This window comes from Copidosoma floridanum, unplaced genomic scaffold, assembly GCF_036245765.1.
Source record: "Copidosoma floridanum isolate Cflo_tuat_1 unplaced genomic scaffold, Cflo_Japanese_pri ptg000025l, whole genome shotgun sequence".
Classification (NCBI taxonomy): domain Eukaryota; kingdom Metazoa; phylum Arthropoda; class Insecta; order Hymenoptera; family Encyrtidae; genus Copidosoma; species Copidosoma floridanum.
Window position 1 is genome coordinate 6,970,001 of NW_028321902.1, and position 17,672 is coordinate 6,987,672.

Below are 17,672 nucleotides of genomic sequence, written 5' to 3' on the forward strand. Positions count from 1 at the left end.
GCGACGTATTTTCGGATTTTTAAAAACCCGAGAGGAACTCGGACGCGCGGCGTTGACGGGGAGCTTTAAAAGGAGAGCTCGTTGCGTAAGGGGACGGAGTCCTTGCGCTCTCCCCGGGGTATAATGAGCCTCCCGCGAGTGATGGCTATCTTATCGGAGCTCGTGCCTATACACCGCGGCGGCGAGCCTTTGATTTTTAAGGACACGGCGCGCACGTTACAATATACCGCGGTGAGATCACGCGCCAATTTGCTATGCAGGCCTCTCTGATAAGAATATACTTACGTGCGCGCGCGTACGTATACAGTTTTTTTTTTGTTCGTATATCCATCCTACCGTGTGAATTACGCGTCATTGCGCCTCAGATATAATTTTGTAATAAAAAAAAAAAAACAACATGCGCGTGACGGCCAATATTATATACATCCTCGCCGAGCGGAATAATTACTATACTTACGCGCAATAAGAAATAACAATGTTTGTTGATTAAATGTTTTCGTATCGTTTGGTTTTAATTCCGCGGGCGATGTGCTCGAACGGGAGAAACGATAAAAATATGGGGCAAGTATCTTAGGGGTGATAATGTAAAAAAGAACCGAATACACACACACACGCGAAATTGATTGAAGAAGGAGAGGAGAAGAAGCTCGTTCCAATTATCACGGGAGAGCGGTGGCGTGTAGTACCCAAGTAAGTATATATATATACGAAGGCTCGGATGAATGAGTGTAATCCCTCCAGCACTCCCAGTCGCGTTATATATATATATGTGCACGTACAGAGTGCTAATGGTGCTCTTTCACGTTGCGGAAAATAATTACACCCGCGCGCACTTGCGGAACTCTGTGTGTATATATATTATAATGGCAGCATTCATGGTTGCGCTTCTCGTTCGCTTGGATCGACTTTTCATTCATTTATATACGAAACAGTCCTTTCCGGTGATACCACACAGACACGGGAGAGTTTTCATATTTTAAAAAACGGGATGTGATTTTGAGGAGAGAGAAAAAAAAAAAAAAAAAAAAAAAAAACCAATCCCAGGGACAATATAAAGTATAGAGGTGTGTACGTACCATGTCATTCTGGCTAGGGAAGCGCTTGGCGATCTCGAGGTACTTGTTGAGCACGGTTTCCGCCTTTTTGGCCGTCTCCCTGAACGAGTGCATCTCGTCGAGCCTTCGGACGCAACGGTGGCATATGACCGCCGGCAGCGGGTCCCCATCCTTCACCTGCAACCATTTATTATTATTATTATTACTACCCCCTCATTACGTGTATGTGCTCGACACTTACGCCATATATTATATACTTATAGCACATACACCCAAGTATATTATACCCCCCCCCACACGTCACTTTGTTTTAACATACAGTGTAGGTGTGTGTTATATGTACATTAACATGCATTATTAATTATTGTTTATTGTATATTTCACCAAGGCGAATACAATTAAATTATTCCGCAAACTAAAAATGTCCATAATATGGACGAAGGTCAAAAAGAAAAAAAGAAGAAGAAGAAGAAGAGCCTCTGTGTGTGGTGACCCGAATACACGCTGCTTCATCGAAAGGAAATGCAAAAGAATAATATATAAATATACATGTAACCGCGTTACGAGCCAATCAATCTATTATCCTCTCTTTCTTTTCTTATTTCTTCTCAGATTTAAATAAAAGAACGATGCAACGAGGTATCATAGAAGTGGGGGGGGGGGGTGGATAAAAGAGTGCAAAAGGACGACACGCGCATCGATATCACACGTATACGTATATATGTAGCTCCAGTGGCGGCTCTGCAAAAATGCGCGTAAGTATATATTTTTCTCGCCATCTGTCGCGCAGCTCTCTCTCTCTCTCTCTGGCATTTATATAGTCTTTGGTCGCGTTTAACTTTAGCTTATCTCTGCTCGGGGGCAGCCCGACGACGACGAAAAGCCCTCCATCGCATGGGGTGCGCGCCGGTGCGTTATTTTTAACCCGCAAGCTGCACCGAAACGAAAGATCGTATTGAACGCGCGCACAAACATCGGACCCCCCCCTCCTCCCCGAAAGAGAGCCGTGCTTTTCTTAAAATCCCTGGCGCGAGAGGCGGAGATAGCGGCTAATCTAGGCGACGCTCCCTCTACCGCGGATATATATATATATTGGCGGGATTTCGTGCCAAGCGACTTTGATACCCACTTATCTATCGGAGGTCTGCCTTTTGGCTGCGTATAGGGTGTCACAGTCGCCCTGAAAACCGTTTCGCTCAACGTGGACTGCTCATTTCGATTGATATACAATAATAATAATGATAATATGATACGCCGAGGCTGCTGAGGTAATCGGAAGAGAGAGAGACGCGGAACTGGATCATCGCGATTAATCATCCGGGTTGTTATATACAGTGTATATGTATATACTCACGTATTTTTCGTGGATCGGCACACTTTCACCGGCGGTACGTGAGCGCGCGCGAGATAAAAACAACGAGAGGCTGAGATACACGTATAATATATATATACAGCCGATGGTTGTACATGTAATGTTTTAGAAAGTGAGTAGTGTAACATGTAACGCGAACTGATAAACGTACGCGAAATTTGATAAGCGTGTATTACGTGCAAAAGATGCTGCTGTACCACTGGCGATGGGAAGGAAGGGGAGAATACCTATATATAGAATTCTCAGGCGGGACGGTATCAAAGGCGGCTTTGGCTTTAAATATATTTATACGTTTAGACGATGATGGCACACACGACGCCGCCGATGATTTTTCTTTTCTTCGCATAATATACAGGTATTCCTCACGATATTGCACACACCGACGGGACAACATCCTCCAAGGATCTATTATAATCGAGGATGGAATCGCTCTGCTGATGAATTGGACGACTGTACGCGCAGCAACATTATACTCCGCGGTGACCCCCCCCCCCAACTAGAATATATGTATACTGCGTCGTCGTTAACTCTACACGTGTGTTCATAGCGCGTGGAGCCTAAACGAGGCCTGTCTCTTTCTCTTCTCGAGTCGAGCCCACTTTGGCACTTTGATACAAAGATCTACGTGTGCGCGTATGGATGTATCAGACACATGCACACTGCACACCCATGTACAATTGAGTTAGTACAGACACGGACTCTCCATTCAATGGACGGAACAATGACCCTAAGTATTTCGTTCGGCCGATTGTGAAACGCGCTGCATTCTTAACGTGAAATTTTCGCGTTCGGATTACACGCGCGCACCTCGTACATGTACTTATATATTATATATATATGTACGTATATAAAATCGCGCGCGGCGTTCGCAAATGTATTTTATCCCGCGCCATTTATATATATATATGTATACGTAAAAATCTTGGGTCGCGTGCGCGGATACGTACACACATATACATCGGACACTATACTTAATTATAAAAAACAAAAAAAAAAAAGCACGAAATAAGAGCATCCGCGACCGGTAGTGTGACATAATTAATAAAAGTATACATATATGTATGTATTACGGGTGGTAAGTATCGATAGTTCGGAGATGACGGTGTATAGGCGACAGTTTCATAATCTCTCTCTCTCTCTGTCGGTTGCAGCGCTCACCGATCGACGATGATTCACGCGTTGTCTCTCGTGTATACAACACTTATATATAGGTACACCGGGGGGAGGGGGGGGTGCGTGGGTTTAGACGGGACGAGAGCTTGAAAATAGGTCGGAAATTTTCGTAATCAGGAATTTTCGGGTCGGTTTGATATCACGTCTAATTTCGGAAGCTGATGACGATCGGACGCGCCAGGGAAGGGTGGGGGGTGGAAAGGCGGGAGTTAGCGAGCTAGGAGGGGGGAGGGAGAGATAAAGAAAGGAACAAAAAAGGAAAGCGCGCGCGCGATGGAGCTAACGGCGCCTAATGCCTCCCAGAGAGACGTTCTCTCTATCTCTCGCTGTGCTGTATACATCACATGGCACACAAACGGCTAGAGAAAAAAAAAAAAAAAAAAGTGTGTGCCGTCATTTGCTAGATCCAGATATCATACCACACAACCAATTGCGCAGAGTACGTGCGTACAATATAGTAATTAAGTTCACGCGGATGGTACATCATATATATAAATAGAGATTTTGGAGCATTAGGTGCTCACATGAATAATTATACATTATATGTTATATCCACGGTATGAGCAGTAAATAATGTGTGTGTGTATAGGTATAACACATATTATGTGGGATGGAGGAGAAGACGAAGAGAGAGAGAGAGAGAGTGAAAAAAAAAGATATACAAGGAAAGACCGGCAGTAGAGAGCAGGAGCGGAGCGTCGTCGCCGCCGCCGTGTGAAACCTGATGATAAGAGGGGCTCTGCCAAATAAGGAGCTCCCTTCCTCCCCCTCTCTCGCGCTCCCCCACCCCCCCCTCAATGTACGACTTTGTGTGCGTGTGTGTGCTTCCTCCTCCGCTCTCTGTGTGTGTGTGTGTTGCTCCGATACACAAGAAGTGTATCTCGGGTAAATCGCGAGAACGAGTGAGCGAAAGAGCGCGCTCTCAGTGCTCCGTCTTTCTTAAATCTCTCTCTCTCTCTCTCTCTATGTGTGTGTGTGTGTGTGGAGCTGTTTTTATGTGTATACATGTGAGGTATAGCGGAGGCACGCAGCTGTGCGAGTCCTAGCGCGGAGGAGAAGAAGAAGATAGCGGATAAGGGGGACGTATAGGCTATAGTGTACATCCATACATTTATATACATGTGCACGATTAAATGACGCGATGACGACTGTTACCGAGAGCGGAGTGTGCGCGCGTGTGTGCGACTGATGCGAGGCCGGGGCTCTTTTTTTCGGTAACGCGCGCGCGGATCTTTAATTGTTATCTCCCGAAGGGGGAGGGAGGAGGAGAGTGGAATATATAGTATTGTAGAGCTGTGTGTGTATATAGCGTAGTCGTCGATGGAGCTATACGCGTGTGTAATGTACGCAGAGCGCGGAGTAAGAAAAGAGAGAGCCTTGAGCGATGTCGTCATGATTATACTTGCGCGCGTGTGTGTGTGTGTGCACCTTCCTTTTTATCGTGTATAGTTGTCGCCGCGAGGAGACTGTCGGGGAGTGTGGGGTATACTTGTATGTATACGGGTCGTTCCGACGAAACTAGAGCGATATGAGGATCGATGATTTTTTTTTTTTTTTTTTTTTTTTTTTTTCACCATTTATGGTACCCTTTCGACTTCAGTTTTAGGAAAGGAAGAAGAGTTGTTCTAAAAATTTTTTACAAAATAAACACTACTTTGAGTGATACACGTTATTGCAAGTTATTTCGTTTAAAAAAAAGAACTTTGAAAATTCCGTCACTTCAAAATCATAGGCGGTCGGTAGAAAAACAATATCCAAAAAGAGTAGTATATGTATGAAGAAGCATTGATTTTTCAGAAGAAATTAGTTTGGGATCATTGAAATTGAAAAAGCTGTACACCTGTGAATTACCTATTATGAGCGCTAATTTGAGATCCTGAACTCTTTGCCACCTCGTTGTGTACAGTGTAACACCACACGTACTTATTAACCTACACAACAGAACTTTCGACACAAGAGAAAAGACAAGTAAAAAAAAAAAAATCTTTTCATTCATGTTTTTTGTTTCTTCTTCGATTGAATGACTTTTCCTCGAAAATGGGACTTGTGATTATCGTATACTTGGAGAAAAAAAACGAGTTATTCGGAAAAGCCATCTAATATGTAAATGAAATTTTTCAAAGTATGCATATATAAAATTAAAGCCAACGACACAATTTAACCGTATATACATTATATACAAAAGAGAGCTCGTAACGCATAATAATTTCCTTGGGAGCGTATTATTGGCATGGGACCTGTAAGTATATATAATACACGCACTGATTTCCAGATCAAAGAGAGTATAGGGTTTACATAATAATAATAATATATATACTTTTACGACACGTGTAAACCGGTCGGGTACAACAGTAACGTGTATAAGTATACATTAAAAACCCATGGGATTGTCCAATTTCACTTTCAACGGTATAAGTAATATAGTATAATATGCTTGTGAATACACGAGGGACAATATACTGTCCCTCTCAAATATACCACCAAATTTCGGTGGAACGTCCCATATTTATGTACAGGAGCGTAAACGCTGCTACTGTGTATACGCGAGAGCGCTTGGATTTCCAAGATAGTAAGTATGGGTATACACGCAACGAGGAAAAGCGTGTGCGAGCTATACTCTCCTAATTTTAATTTGGACATACCGTAAGCTCGCACATTGTAAATATTCACATATAGATCTTTTTTGTTCATCTAACAAAATACACGCACAACGTCCCCGTCGTCCGTTGTCTTATCCTCTCTCTCTCTCTCTAATATACCCGCAGTTTCACTTTGTTTTCCTCTCTCTCTCTCTCTCTCCTCCCACGCTCTTTTTCCTCGATTCCTTCATCTTCGTTATCGAAGAGTAGAGTAGAGTAGAGTAGAGTAGATTTAGAAGAGAGAGAGAGAGACGCGGCCTCGACAAACATACACACACACACACACATCAGCTTCAATTTGTCCGTGTCAATCTCTCTGTCGCGAGTCGCGCAAACACCCGTGGTTTTTCAATGTACACCTATACATTACATTATGGTACATATTTTATATACATATATATGCATGCACCGGGGCGCCATGCGCGCACACACACACACACACACACACAACTGATCATAAAATATATATATATAGAGTGTGTGTGTGTTGCGCCAAGTTTTACAAGATTAACTTTTCTCTTATATAACACACACCACGTCTATATAAATATATAGTATAGCGTTTCTCTCGGCGCATTAGACGGAAGGTGTACACACACACACGCGCGCGCGCGAGCGAGCGTTCTCTGCTGCCGGAGAGCCAGAATAATGTAACAGATTTCCCTCACTCGTGTATATAGCATAATATACACATAATATAATATAGAGCCGCTCTCCGTGGTGTGTGTGTGGAGTTTGCCCTTATTACCTATACCCTATACCGTGGATGGCAGGCCTCAAACTTTCATCGAAGCCAATGACCCAGTATCTCTCTCCCTCTATCTATCTCTCTCTTTCTCTCTCTCTCTCTTCACTAACATTGTAAAAACTACTTTTAGCAGTCTTGCAAAGACTTGAGCCTAGGCTAATATACGGACCGTGGGTCCTTAGCTTAAATAAATACACTCTACTCTACTCTACTCTACTCTTCCCAGCAACAATTCCCTCTACAGCTGCTGCTCTCTCTCTCCTCTCATTTTCTATCTAAGTACATGTATTGTATACGTGTGTGTGTGTGTGTGTGTATAGGTACTCCGACTCCGAAATATCGGCACCCAAATCTACGGCTCCGTTATCTTATCCCCGCGAAATCGCCCTTTTAAGAGAGAGATATATATAGGTACTACAAGCCCATGTTGTGCCCGCGTTGTATATGTATGCAAAGAAAGGCGCGCTCACCTGTGTGATGTTTTGTGCGCGCCCTGCATGCAGAGAGTTGAGAAACACGACGAGCGATTCGATTGAAAAAAAAAAAAAAAAAAAAAAAAAAAAAAAAAAAAAAAAAAAAAAAAAAAGAGAGAGAGAGAAAGAGTGACGAGGAAGAGGGGGAGGAAGGACCGAGAGAGAGGGGGAGGGGGAGAATGATCGAAAAAGCCGCTCTGGCCCCGAGAGAGGAGAGCAGAGGCGGCGCAGCTTATCAGAAAGACGAGGAGAGGAGAGGCAAAGGAGCTCCGCTCGCACGTATATATACACATGGGAGAGCGGGGCCGAGGCTTATCTCGCGGGCACATCTACCCGTGTGTGCCAAACTTTCTCTCTCTCTCTGCCCCCTACCCCTACCGCCCCCCCCCTTAACCCTCTCTCGCGGTCTCTGTGCGATAGTGTAGTAACAGGTATGTGTGCGCCGCGGCAGCGAATATGTATGTGTAGTCGCGGCTCTTCTTCGTTTAATATGTTATATATATATATACATATACATGTATTTATGTACACCACCAACCCTTATATAAACCGTACTTGCTTGTTGTGTGCGGTGCTCGAAAAACGGAGGGAGAGTATGTCCGTATATGCTCCTACATACGGGTATGTATATATATATATATGTATATATTTTGTCAACGCGCGCTGCAGGTAGGATACATATACTTACAGCACGTGTGTACTTTACGTATACCTACGTCGTCGTCTCGGATTCTCTTTCATGCGTGCCGTTTTAGAGTACGTGTATTGTAAGGGAGGTATGTATGCGTAAAAGGGCTTTTGTCGGGGAAGGGTTCCCCCCCCCTTTTTTTTTCCTTCTCTCCGCAGTCTTGCTTGGCTAGGTATAGAGTTTTGCTGTTTTTTTTTCTTTCTCCCTCTCTCTCTCTCCCTTCTTTTCTTTCTTTCGGTGCACTGCCGCTTGTGTATATATATATATGGTGAAAGAGGGGTACCGATTTTGCCATTGAACCGAGAGAAAAAAAAAAGGGAGGGAAGCGTCGGCAGAGAGAGGGGGTTCCTGTGATCTGTATATTGTTCAGCCGCTCCGAGGTTCTGCTATCTGCAGCTCGTGATAACTGATTTTCTATCTCGAACGAGGGAAGGAGAAAACAAAAAAACTCGTGCTTCCGTTTGGTTGTCCGTGGCGCGAGAAAAAGAGTTTCGTGGGCAAGGGTACATGCGTGTAAAATGAAAAAAAAAAAAATAATAACAAGAGGAGGAGGAGGAGAAGCATGGGAATGATAATGAGGCCGGCCACCATATAATATAATATACACGCAAAAAGGAGAGAGCGAGGGGAGCGATTCCTTTATCAACTTCCCTCTATACCCCAGCTCAGCTCTCCCGATCGCTCTTTTTCTCTTCATTGTTCGTTTGGGAGAATTTTTAACTCTCTCTTCTTTCGAGCAATCGAGAAGGGCTTTCAAAGGAGCCCACGATACGTTTTGCCGAACTTCCGGTCACGGGCTGCTCTCTCTCTCTTTCTCTGCTTTGTGCGGAGAGTAATTTCGTCTTTTATTCCGTTTGTTTCGTTCTCTCGAGCCCTTTCTTTTTACCCCGGCGACACTGTCTACTACATTGCTCGGCTGACGTTGATAAGTTCCCACACATACGCCCTATATATTATAGTATGAACGAAATGTAACGTGTGCTCTTTTTTTTCCTGTTTCCAGCATTGATAAAAAGGATCGATAACTCTGTTCCCCTTTGATATAGGTATTTTTTTTTTTTTTTTTTTAATGTTTTCGAGTTACATGTGTGTACATAAGTATACAGGTACACGCGCGCGAGAGCAAGAGAGATAAAAAAAAAATTATGACTAAGCGCGCGCGGGAGAGAAAGTCCCGGGTATCATTAAAAACGAGAAAAGGAGGAAAAAAAAGAAAAAAAATTCGAGCGCCTTTTCGACAGCGACGAGGAGAAGGAGAGCCCGAGTCGTGGGTTTTTGTGACGCAATTAACATTCGTCGCTCCAATTTATTTCCATGACGCTCGCTATGTGTAATATATATATACATGTATTTATACCGTTCGTATATATAGGTATGTGCGTGTACCGCGTACAACTAATATTACCTAAACGTAACGCGCGAGAGATTAGGAGAGTTGGAAAACCCTAGCGCAATAGTGGGATATTTACACGAGCATGTATATTTATATACACGTTGGGCAAGCCGCGAGAGGAATCTCCGATATCTTTTGGAGTACAGTTAGTCGTTTCTACAGTTGGAGATAAGACAAAAACAACCGACATGTTACAAAATAGCGAGCAAAACATTAGTGTGCGAGTATCGCGTGTCGACTGCGTGTTGTACATACATCGCTGGGAGTGCGGAGGCGCGTGTCTCGATTTACGGGGACGTTTGTGTGCAGGTAGTAAGTATAATGGACAAAGTTTACCCGGGAAAAATTTATGACATCCTCGATCGAGTCAAAGTCCCATGTGTGTATATATGTGTATATATGCACACACGCGAGGTATCATCACCTCTGATGGCGCGTTGACTCGTTTTATCAATTGAAAAACGTGTTCGACACGAGAGTTCGGATAAACAAGTGTTGGAAGAAATAAAAAAAAAAATGCTTCTTTTTCCCTCTCGTGTTATAACGTTGATCGAAATGTAAATTTAAGTTGCGAGAGGGAGGAAGAAGAAGAGGAGTTGGGAAAGAGAATACGAAGGGAGGGAGAGAAGGAGATAATAGAGAGATATAGAATTAAGGAAACACGAGCAAAAGGTCTTGAGAACTGGATCGGAGAGGAGACGACGTCGGCGGTAGACTGCAACCTCCCAGATGTCGGGGTGTGGGGGGGGGGCGCTTGGCCGTGTGTTGCGCTTAAAAGAGAGAGGGACCGGATGAAACTTTAACTTTTAGGCCTGGCTTTTCTTGGATTACATTGTACGTGTATGTATACACATGTATATATATTTTGTACACCGTAAGGAGGTCCTGACAGATCGAAAAGCAGCTGTTTTTTTTTTTTTCCTCTTCTTTCTCGTGCACCAGAACTCAAGAAGGAGGGAGAGAATCCGATACCGCGGACAAACAGGAAGCCATTGTGCAAAACGATAACGCGAAAGTACACACGTATACGACGCGCGCGTGCGTTGATTTATCAATGGGAGCTCGGACGCTTGCAACTGTACTGTAAAAATACAGTATATACGCAGGTGCATCGAGTGGGAGTAGCGAAAAGCCCCAATTTCCGCGTCTCTCGTTACGTTCGATATAAAACTAACGCTGTATTTTCCAAGCGATAACAGCCAAAGGGGGAAAAAAAAACATCTTTTAATTGGCTACTCGGAATTAATTCTCGCATTCATTAGCAGCCGACTCTCTGGAGTTTTTTTTTTTTTTTTTTTTTTATCAGTAGTTATGTAAACGCGCGCGAGGACGGAGGGGGGGGGAGATATCTTATCAGATTTAACAGAACAGCGTCGATTTAGTCGATTACCAAACAAACCAGCGCACACGCTTCCGTCAACAGAGGCGCGTGTAAATATATACTCACGCAGCACGTGTTACAAAGTCGTGTATACACTAAAATAGAGTAGATATACTTTTTTTTTTATATTATAGTGTACTGACCTTACTATGGGTATGTACACTGTATTCATTCATTATTTACATTTGTCTTTTAACATGTCGTTTTCTTCGTATCATTATACATTTCTCTTATTTTCGCTTATCATTACATTTTCGTTCTATATTATTCGCATATCATAATCTCTTTTTTATCTCCCCGGTCACGCAAGATCCGGTTATCGAGAGCTCGTCACACAATTCTTTATTTTTCAATCGCTTTTTTATTTTTCTTTTCATCTTAAAAACTAAATCTCTATCCGAAGTCGGTTTCATGAATTCGATACTCGGCAAGAACCATCAGAAAAAATCTGAGTATACCCCCCGACCGGGAATCGAACCCACGACCCCTTGAGCTGTGATGTTTCGGTGGCTAGCATGCTAACCACTGAGCCAACGACGAGCTCAGTAGATATACGAGTATATATAATGTATTCAAGGTGTGCGCGTTTAAATGGAAAAAAAAGGTAAACAAAGGAATTTAGCTCGAGGAAAAACGTTTACCTGTAGAGCCAAGAGAGATAACAACGGGGGCGCAGTATAGGTGCGCGCGCGTGTTGCATTATGCTTGTGTGCTATCAATGCATACCGACGAAAACGGTAAAACGCGTTATCGGTCAATGACTATATAGGCGTGCGTATCATGTATTACATGTATATATATATATATACCCAATGACCCAGAAACGCGGAAGCTGCACACACAAACATATCACGCATGTAATATGTATATGTATATGTAACGCCGAGCTTATCGCAACGACCTTGCCACGTAATGATATCGGCGGCCTTGTCTCTCTCTGCGTTATCGGAGCAATTATTACTCTATTATTCTTACGAAGCTTATCGAGTTTCGTTACCTGCTGTGTTGGAAAAAAAAAACAACAACAACAACGTCGTGTTATCGACTATTGTGGTTTGGTATTTTTTCTCAGAAAAAAAAAAAAAATAAATAAAAAAAAAAAAAAAAAAGGAGTCATGAGCGTTTATAGATTCTGATTGGTAAAAATGGAAAGGGCTTCAGAGAATTGACGAAAATAGAAGAGAACGAGAAATTGACGTGAGTCACGATAAAACGGAGATCCGCACATGTAATGGGGATTGTATCGCGTTATTCGCGTGCATGTATAATACGTGAGTCACACGTTATCTCTCTCGAGAGATATTTGCTGGTGTGAAAAATAAAAAAATAAAAAAATAAAGATAAATACTGTGGAAAGGAGAGAGTCTGGTTCGCTCAGAAGAGATGCCTTATCAGGCTCGCTCGTATACTTATTTCTGAGATCCGCGAATAAGGAGATGTGCGCGAGAGAGGCACATCATCGTCGAGTGTACGTCTTAAAAAACATAACCTGCAAAGCCGCGCGGAAACGCACGACTTTTTTGCGCAATCCTTTCGACCCTTTCTCTATTGGCCAATACGTACATATATAGTTTATCAGACGTATATATACGTATTTGGTTCGATCAGCGTGGAACTGTACAGGATCAGAAAGAAGCTAAACTCTGAAGACGCGATTCGCTCGTTATAGTAACTCCGAAGCGCTTAAGAGAGAGAAAGAACGGTATAGTCCTAAGTAAACACAACGAACGAACAACGGAAGCTACTTACTTACTCTCTGTTCTCCGAAACGTCAAATGCGCTTCGAAACGGCAGCAGGTGCAATATGCGTGCCATATACTTATGCACCCGAGTACTTAAAAAGTATCGATATCATGCGAAAGAGGTAAAACAAAGTAGGCCGTATAAAAAAATGGAGCAACGACGCGGATACGCGAAAGGTGAGAGGATACAAAAAATTGATAAAAAAAAGAAAGAAAGAAGAGACTTACCGCAAGGGTGAGCAGAGAGTCGATTTTGTTGGCGATACCGCGCTCGTGGCCCTCGTCCTCGAAGATGGAGAACTTGTAGCCGACCGTGTTCAAGCAGAGCCGGCAGATGTCACGAAACTTGGCCCCCGTGTCGAACATAATTTTGACTTGGCGTGTCCTTTATTAGCACACGGGACAACGACAACGACCGAAACGCGACTCATTAAGGACAAACGGGTACACACAGACACACACTCTCTCTCTCTCTCTGCTTTTGCGGCTCCTCTATATAATATCCTCCTGTACTGGGCCCCTCTCTTTCCTCCCTCGTCGCCGCCGTACTCCGTTTTGCGTTATCTCGTCCGACTGCTATTGTTGGTCGAGTTATCTGGCATATGATATAAACGTAACAGCAGCTGTCGTTGTAAATAGGGCAGGTAGTCCGTACACTGGCGGCCTGAAACGAAGAAAAGAACAGTTGAAAAGATAAGCCGCGTCGCATAGACAAGGAGTTAAAATAAAACACTCGGCGATAGACAGCCAAGTACTTTGTTTTATGTTCTTCATTTACCTCCGCTCACTTCCTCGGCCAGTTGTTATTATTGTCGTCGCAGCAATAATAAGCACACACATCTATAGGCTGCTGGTGCGGTGTTTTTATATACCGTTGGCTGGTGTCAAAAATCGTCCATGTGCCCCCTACAGTTGTCTGTTCATTGTAACAGAGGACGTCAACGAGGAGGTGATGGCGAAGACAGCAGAGAAAGAGGAGTAGAAGAATAAACCATCAAGCGTAGGCGGCCCTTTTCTAGGTTATATACGATGCAGTGGATACTGCATGTGTATGTACACAACGGCACATAAATACATTTGTAAGCGTTGCAGCTGCTCTGATGGCTCTCTCTCTCTCCTGATCTGATGATGCTGCTACTGTTGCACACGGCGGCTGCTGCGGGGCTTAGATTTCATTACTGTATACATGTGTGTATATGTGTGTGTGGAGCTGATCTGTCGAGACGAGATAAGAGCTGACGATGACGATTCCAATGCTCTCCTGATGTGTACTTACACACTCGTTCACCACTCAATTTATCATAAACGTACACTCGCGCTTATCAGTCGCGCACTGGTTATACCGTATACACAAATACACCCTTCGATGTGTATACATATACGCACTAGGTGAATATAATAAATATTGTGTAAGCTATACTGGCCATTATCATCATTATTTATTACGTATGTACAAAAGAAAAAAAAAAAAAAATTAAACACACATGTCTCCTGTTGCCCAAGTATAGGTACTAAGTATTTTCGTGGGCGCGCGAATAAGAAACAAACACAGCCGACATGGAGAGAGAGAAGTAAGTAAGTATTACAATTACAAACGACGAGAGAACGCGCGCGAGTATATATTTATGTTGTTACAAGTACATATATATATACAAAGAGATAGAGAGCAAAAAACGAGGCAGCAGCAAGAGCAGAGAGAAAACCTATCTCGCGCGACGCTCGCCGTGCCGAGGATCAGACTGACTGCAGACGTGCAGACTACTGTGCCGCTAGCTGTGTGCTGTGTGTCCGATCTCTCTCTCGGCGCGCTCTTGTTTCCCCCCTTCGCTCTCTTCGACCGTCTCTCTTTCTCTCAATGGCAGCTCGATCGGCTACTGCTATCTAAATGCGCGCGCAGAAGCTGCATGTGTGTATGTTCTCAGTGTTCTGTGTGTTAAATGCCGATTGTTCCAAAATCGGCGACCAGTGACGCAAAGGACCAACGATATGCGAAATTATATACGTTGGAAAATTCCTACGTTTCCTCAACTATTTGTACATATTTATTTGTTACCTTGCGATAGGTGTTTCAACATGTTCTTCTCCTTTTTTGTAAGAGACACGATATTTCAAATTAGTACGATCAATCGAGTCTTGTCGATTAAAGGCCCCGACGACCGCGTACCAATGGAATCGGAGGAAAAAGGAAAATCATACAACACGCATTTTTCGACTCCGAGCTGGTCTTGTATAGTAGTATATTTATATAGAGGAGAGATAACAAACACACCGTTATAATGTGTGTATGTAGGCATGGAGCCCGACAGTTTTATTTCACTCTCGCGTGTGCCATCGCTTTTTTTTTTCTTTATGACGGGTATTTCGAGAACAGAGAGATAGTAAGTATATAGTATGTGTATAAGGTACATGTACGCGTGACCAAACGCAAACTTTCTCAGATTTACGATCCAGAGATAAAACCCGGACAGTTATCCCGGACTGATACGGGTCGCCACCGACGTTTCGGAATTCCGAGAGGCAAAAATTAGGAAATCCCCTCGGCGGCTCTTAAACCTTCCGTATATCTCCTACTTATCTCCGGATTTTTCAGCTCGTCCAGTTGACTTTTCATGCTAAGCGAACTTATTACAGGCATATAAGTACCGATTTTTCGTCTCGTACGCGCACAAGTGTCAACTATAATAATTCAAGAAGCGAGCGTACGTTATCGGTATCCAAAAACGCGAGTTTCGCGCTACAAATTTTTTTCATCAATCCTTGGAGTCAACATGAGTGTTTACTCTGGAAGAGACCGGCAAGCTGTTGGGCGCAGCTTGAATCGAGTCGTCGTTATAGTTTGGTGGGTGGCCAATGGGGGCAAAAACGCGGAATTCGATCGAGCGTATAGAAGGCGCGACGAGCGTGCGATGAATTTTGAATCTCCCGCGCTCGAGTTGCGGTGTTTTTTTTTCTTTAATCCTTCGAAAAGGAGAAAAAAAATACCATAAATATAACGACTCGTACAGGGAAACGAAGGTATGTACAGGCTTTAATGAAGGTACACAACAATTGTCGGTTTTCATCGTTTTATTTTTTATTTTTTAATAAAAATAGTACAGATGTACAATAATTCTTTTTTTTTTTCCTCCCTGTCTTTATACATTTCTTTCGTGAGTTTTACAAATTATTTGCACAAACTCAATACGTATCAAGGGATGTTTTAAAATAACATTAGGAAATCGAGGATACAAATGACAATTGCTGTTCTCCCCTGCTTCCTCGAATTTTATACATAATCTACGCCCTACCATGGAATCAAGTCAACAAACAGTAGAGATCGAAAAAGTGTGCTCGTCTACAATTATATTTTGTACATCGCTAAAACTTATTTTATCAGAAACAAAGAACAAATTAAAAAAAAAAAATTTGGCCCCTCAATATTCGTGTGTATACCATTTTTCATCGATCCTTGCCTTTTTTTTTTCTGTGCATACCAATCCCATCGATGATAAGGAAAACGTTACACAGGGTATAATATACAGTCGATTTGCCCCGTGCGCGGTGGGCGAGGAAATAAAATGAAAAAAAAAATCAAGGCAAGCAAACGCGGGCGCGTCCCCCATTATCAGCGCATGCAGAGCAACAACGGCGGCGTCGATGACATCCTCTCCTCGCGTCCAGAAATAGTTAAACCACACCCGACAACAGCTCACTTCTCTCTCTCTCTCTCGTCATCCGCATAATGTTCATGCACACACGTTTACCATGCATGCATCAATATGTATATACGTTACAATCAAACATGTACACGCGAGCGCGCGTATACGTGGGAAACACATGACTAAGCCCAGGCCCTCCCACGCGTCACTCGAGAGATAGATTGATAAATACACTCTCGCCAATCGTACAAAGTACATGTATACGTATCGCCTGATATTATTACGTTACAACTCCTGTTGCGACCGCGCGCTAACTTCTCCCCCTTCTGCTTATCATATTATTGTATACAAATAATTGCACGCCCTCTGTGATTTACATAATAATATATTATATTATACATGGTGATCGATTTCTCCGGTGTTCGTCGTCATATCTCTCTTCTGAATGGCTTTGAAGTTTTTCTGTTTGAAATTACGTATATTATATAGGTATACTCGCGCGATCGTGGCTCATTTATGGGTGCAATGTACCAAAATTCAACTGATTCGTTAATTCGTTTATGTAAGCGCGACCGAAGAAGAAAATTCGGTTTTTCTCTTTTGGTGTTGGACGTGTAAAATAGTTTGACGATCTGTGCACGCGACACGCAACCGATTTTTCGTTCAATCGTCCATTCTTATTTTCTTCCTGTGTATATAACCCTCTCGGTACATCCTGTGCAAACGGTTTTAGACGCACGACCCATCGTGTAGCGCGTAAGTATACGTCGCGCGAGAGCTAGCGGCAAAATATCGCGTTCGCGACTCGAATGAGGAAACACGATGATGTAGGTGCGTATATGCTACATCGTCGAAGCGAAAAAATCGATAAGAGAGATCGAGAGATTTGTCGACGCGATACGCGTATGTATGTTATGTTAAAAAAGCGTGTGATGGTGTTGCATCGTTAATCGCCAACTGATGACTAATGTGTATATACGGAGATAATGGCGTGTGTATACGCCCGCGCTGAGGCTCATCCGAGTGTACAGTATGACCGACTGTAGAACTAGACGGGCGTGAAAAAAAATTAATTTTTCGAGGGGTGAGTGTCTCCGACCGATTTTCGATATCCCATGGGACTACTTTCGTTTTGGAATGATGCTCAAGAAACTCTTGATCAAATAGATCGGAATGTTTTTTTAATTGCTGGAAAAAAATGCTTCCTCTGGTGTTTGGTTCGAGTATTAACGGGCTCGATCGATCAAAGCTAGGAAAATTAGAATTTTCTCAAAGTGAACGTTCATTCCTGGATTAGCATTTTTTCTCAAATTGAAACGCTAATGGTGTATTATTAAAGTTATTTTGATATTTACAGATATATATATGTA

General features: G+C 43.0%; 1 protein-coding gene across 1 annotated transcript in view; it reads right to left on the reverse strand.

The window, feature by feature from the left end:
• LOC106644508 (uncharacterized) overlaps positions 1–14,273 on the reverse strand; it is a 23,778-nt gene extending 9,505 nt beyond the window's left edge. The window contains exons 1-3 of the mRNA XM_014360047.2: positions 13,443–14,273; positions 12,893–13,328; positions 1,077–1,232 (exon numbers count right to left, since the gene is read on the reverse strand). Coding sequence (XP_014215533.2) covers positions 1,077–1,232; positions 12,893–13,030 — 294 coding nt within the window. The 5' untranslated portion in view covers positions 13,031–13,328; positions 13,443–14,273. The remainder of the gene's footprint in view (positions 1–1,076; positions 1,233–12,892; positions 13,329–13,442) is intronic.
• Between the last annotated feature and the right edge of the window lie 3,399 nt (positions 14,274–17,672).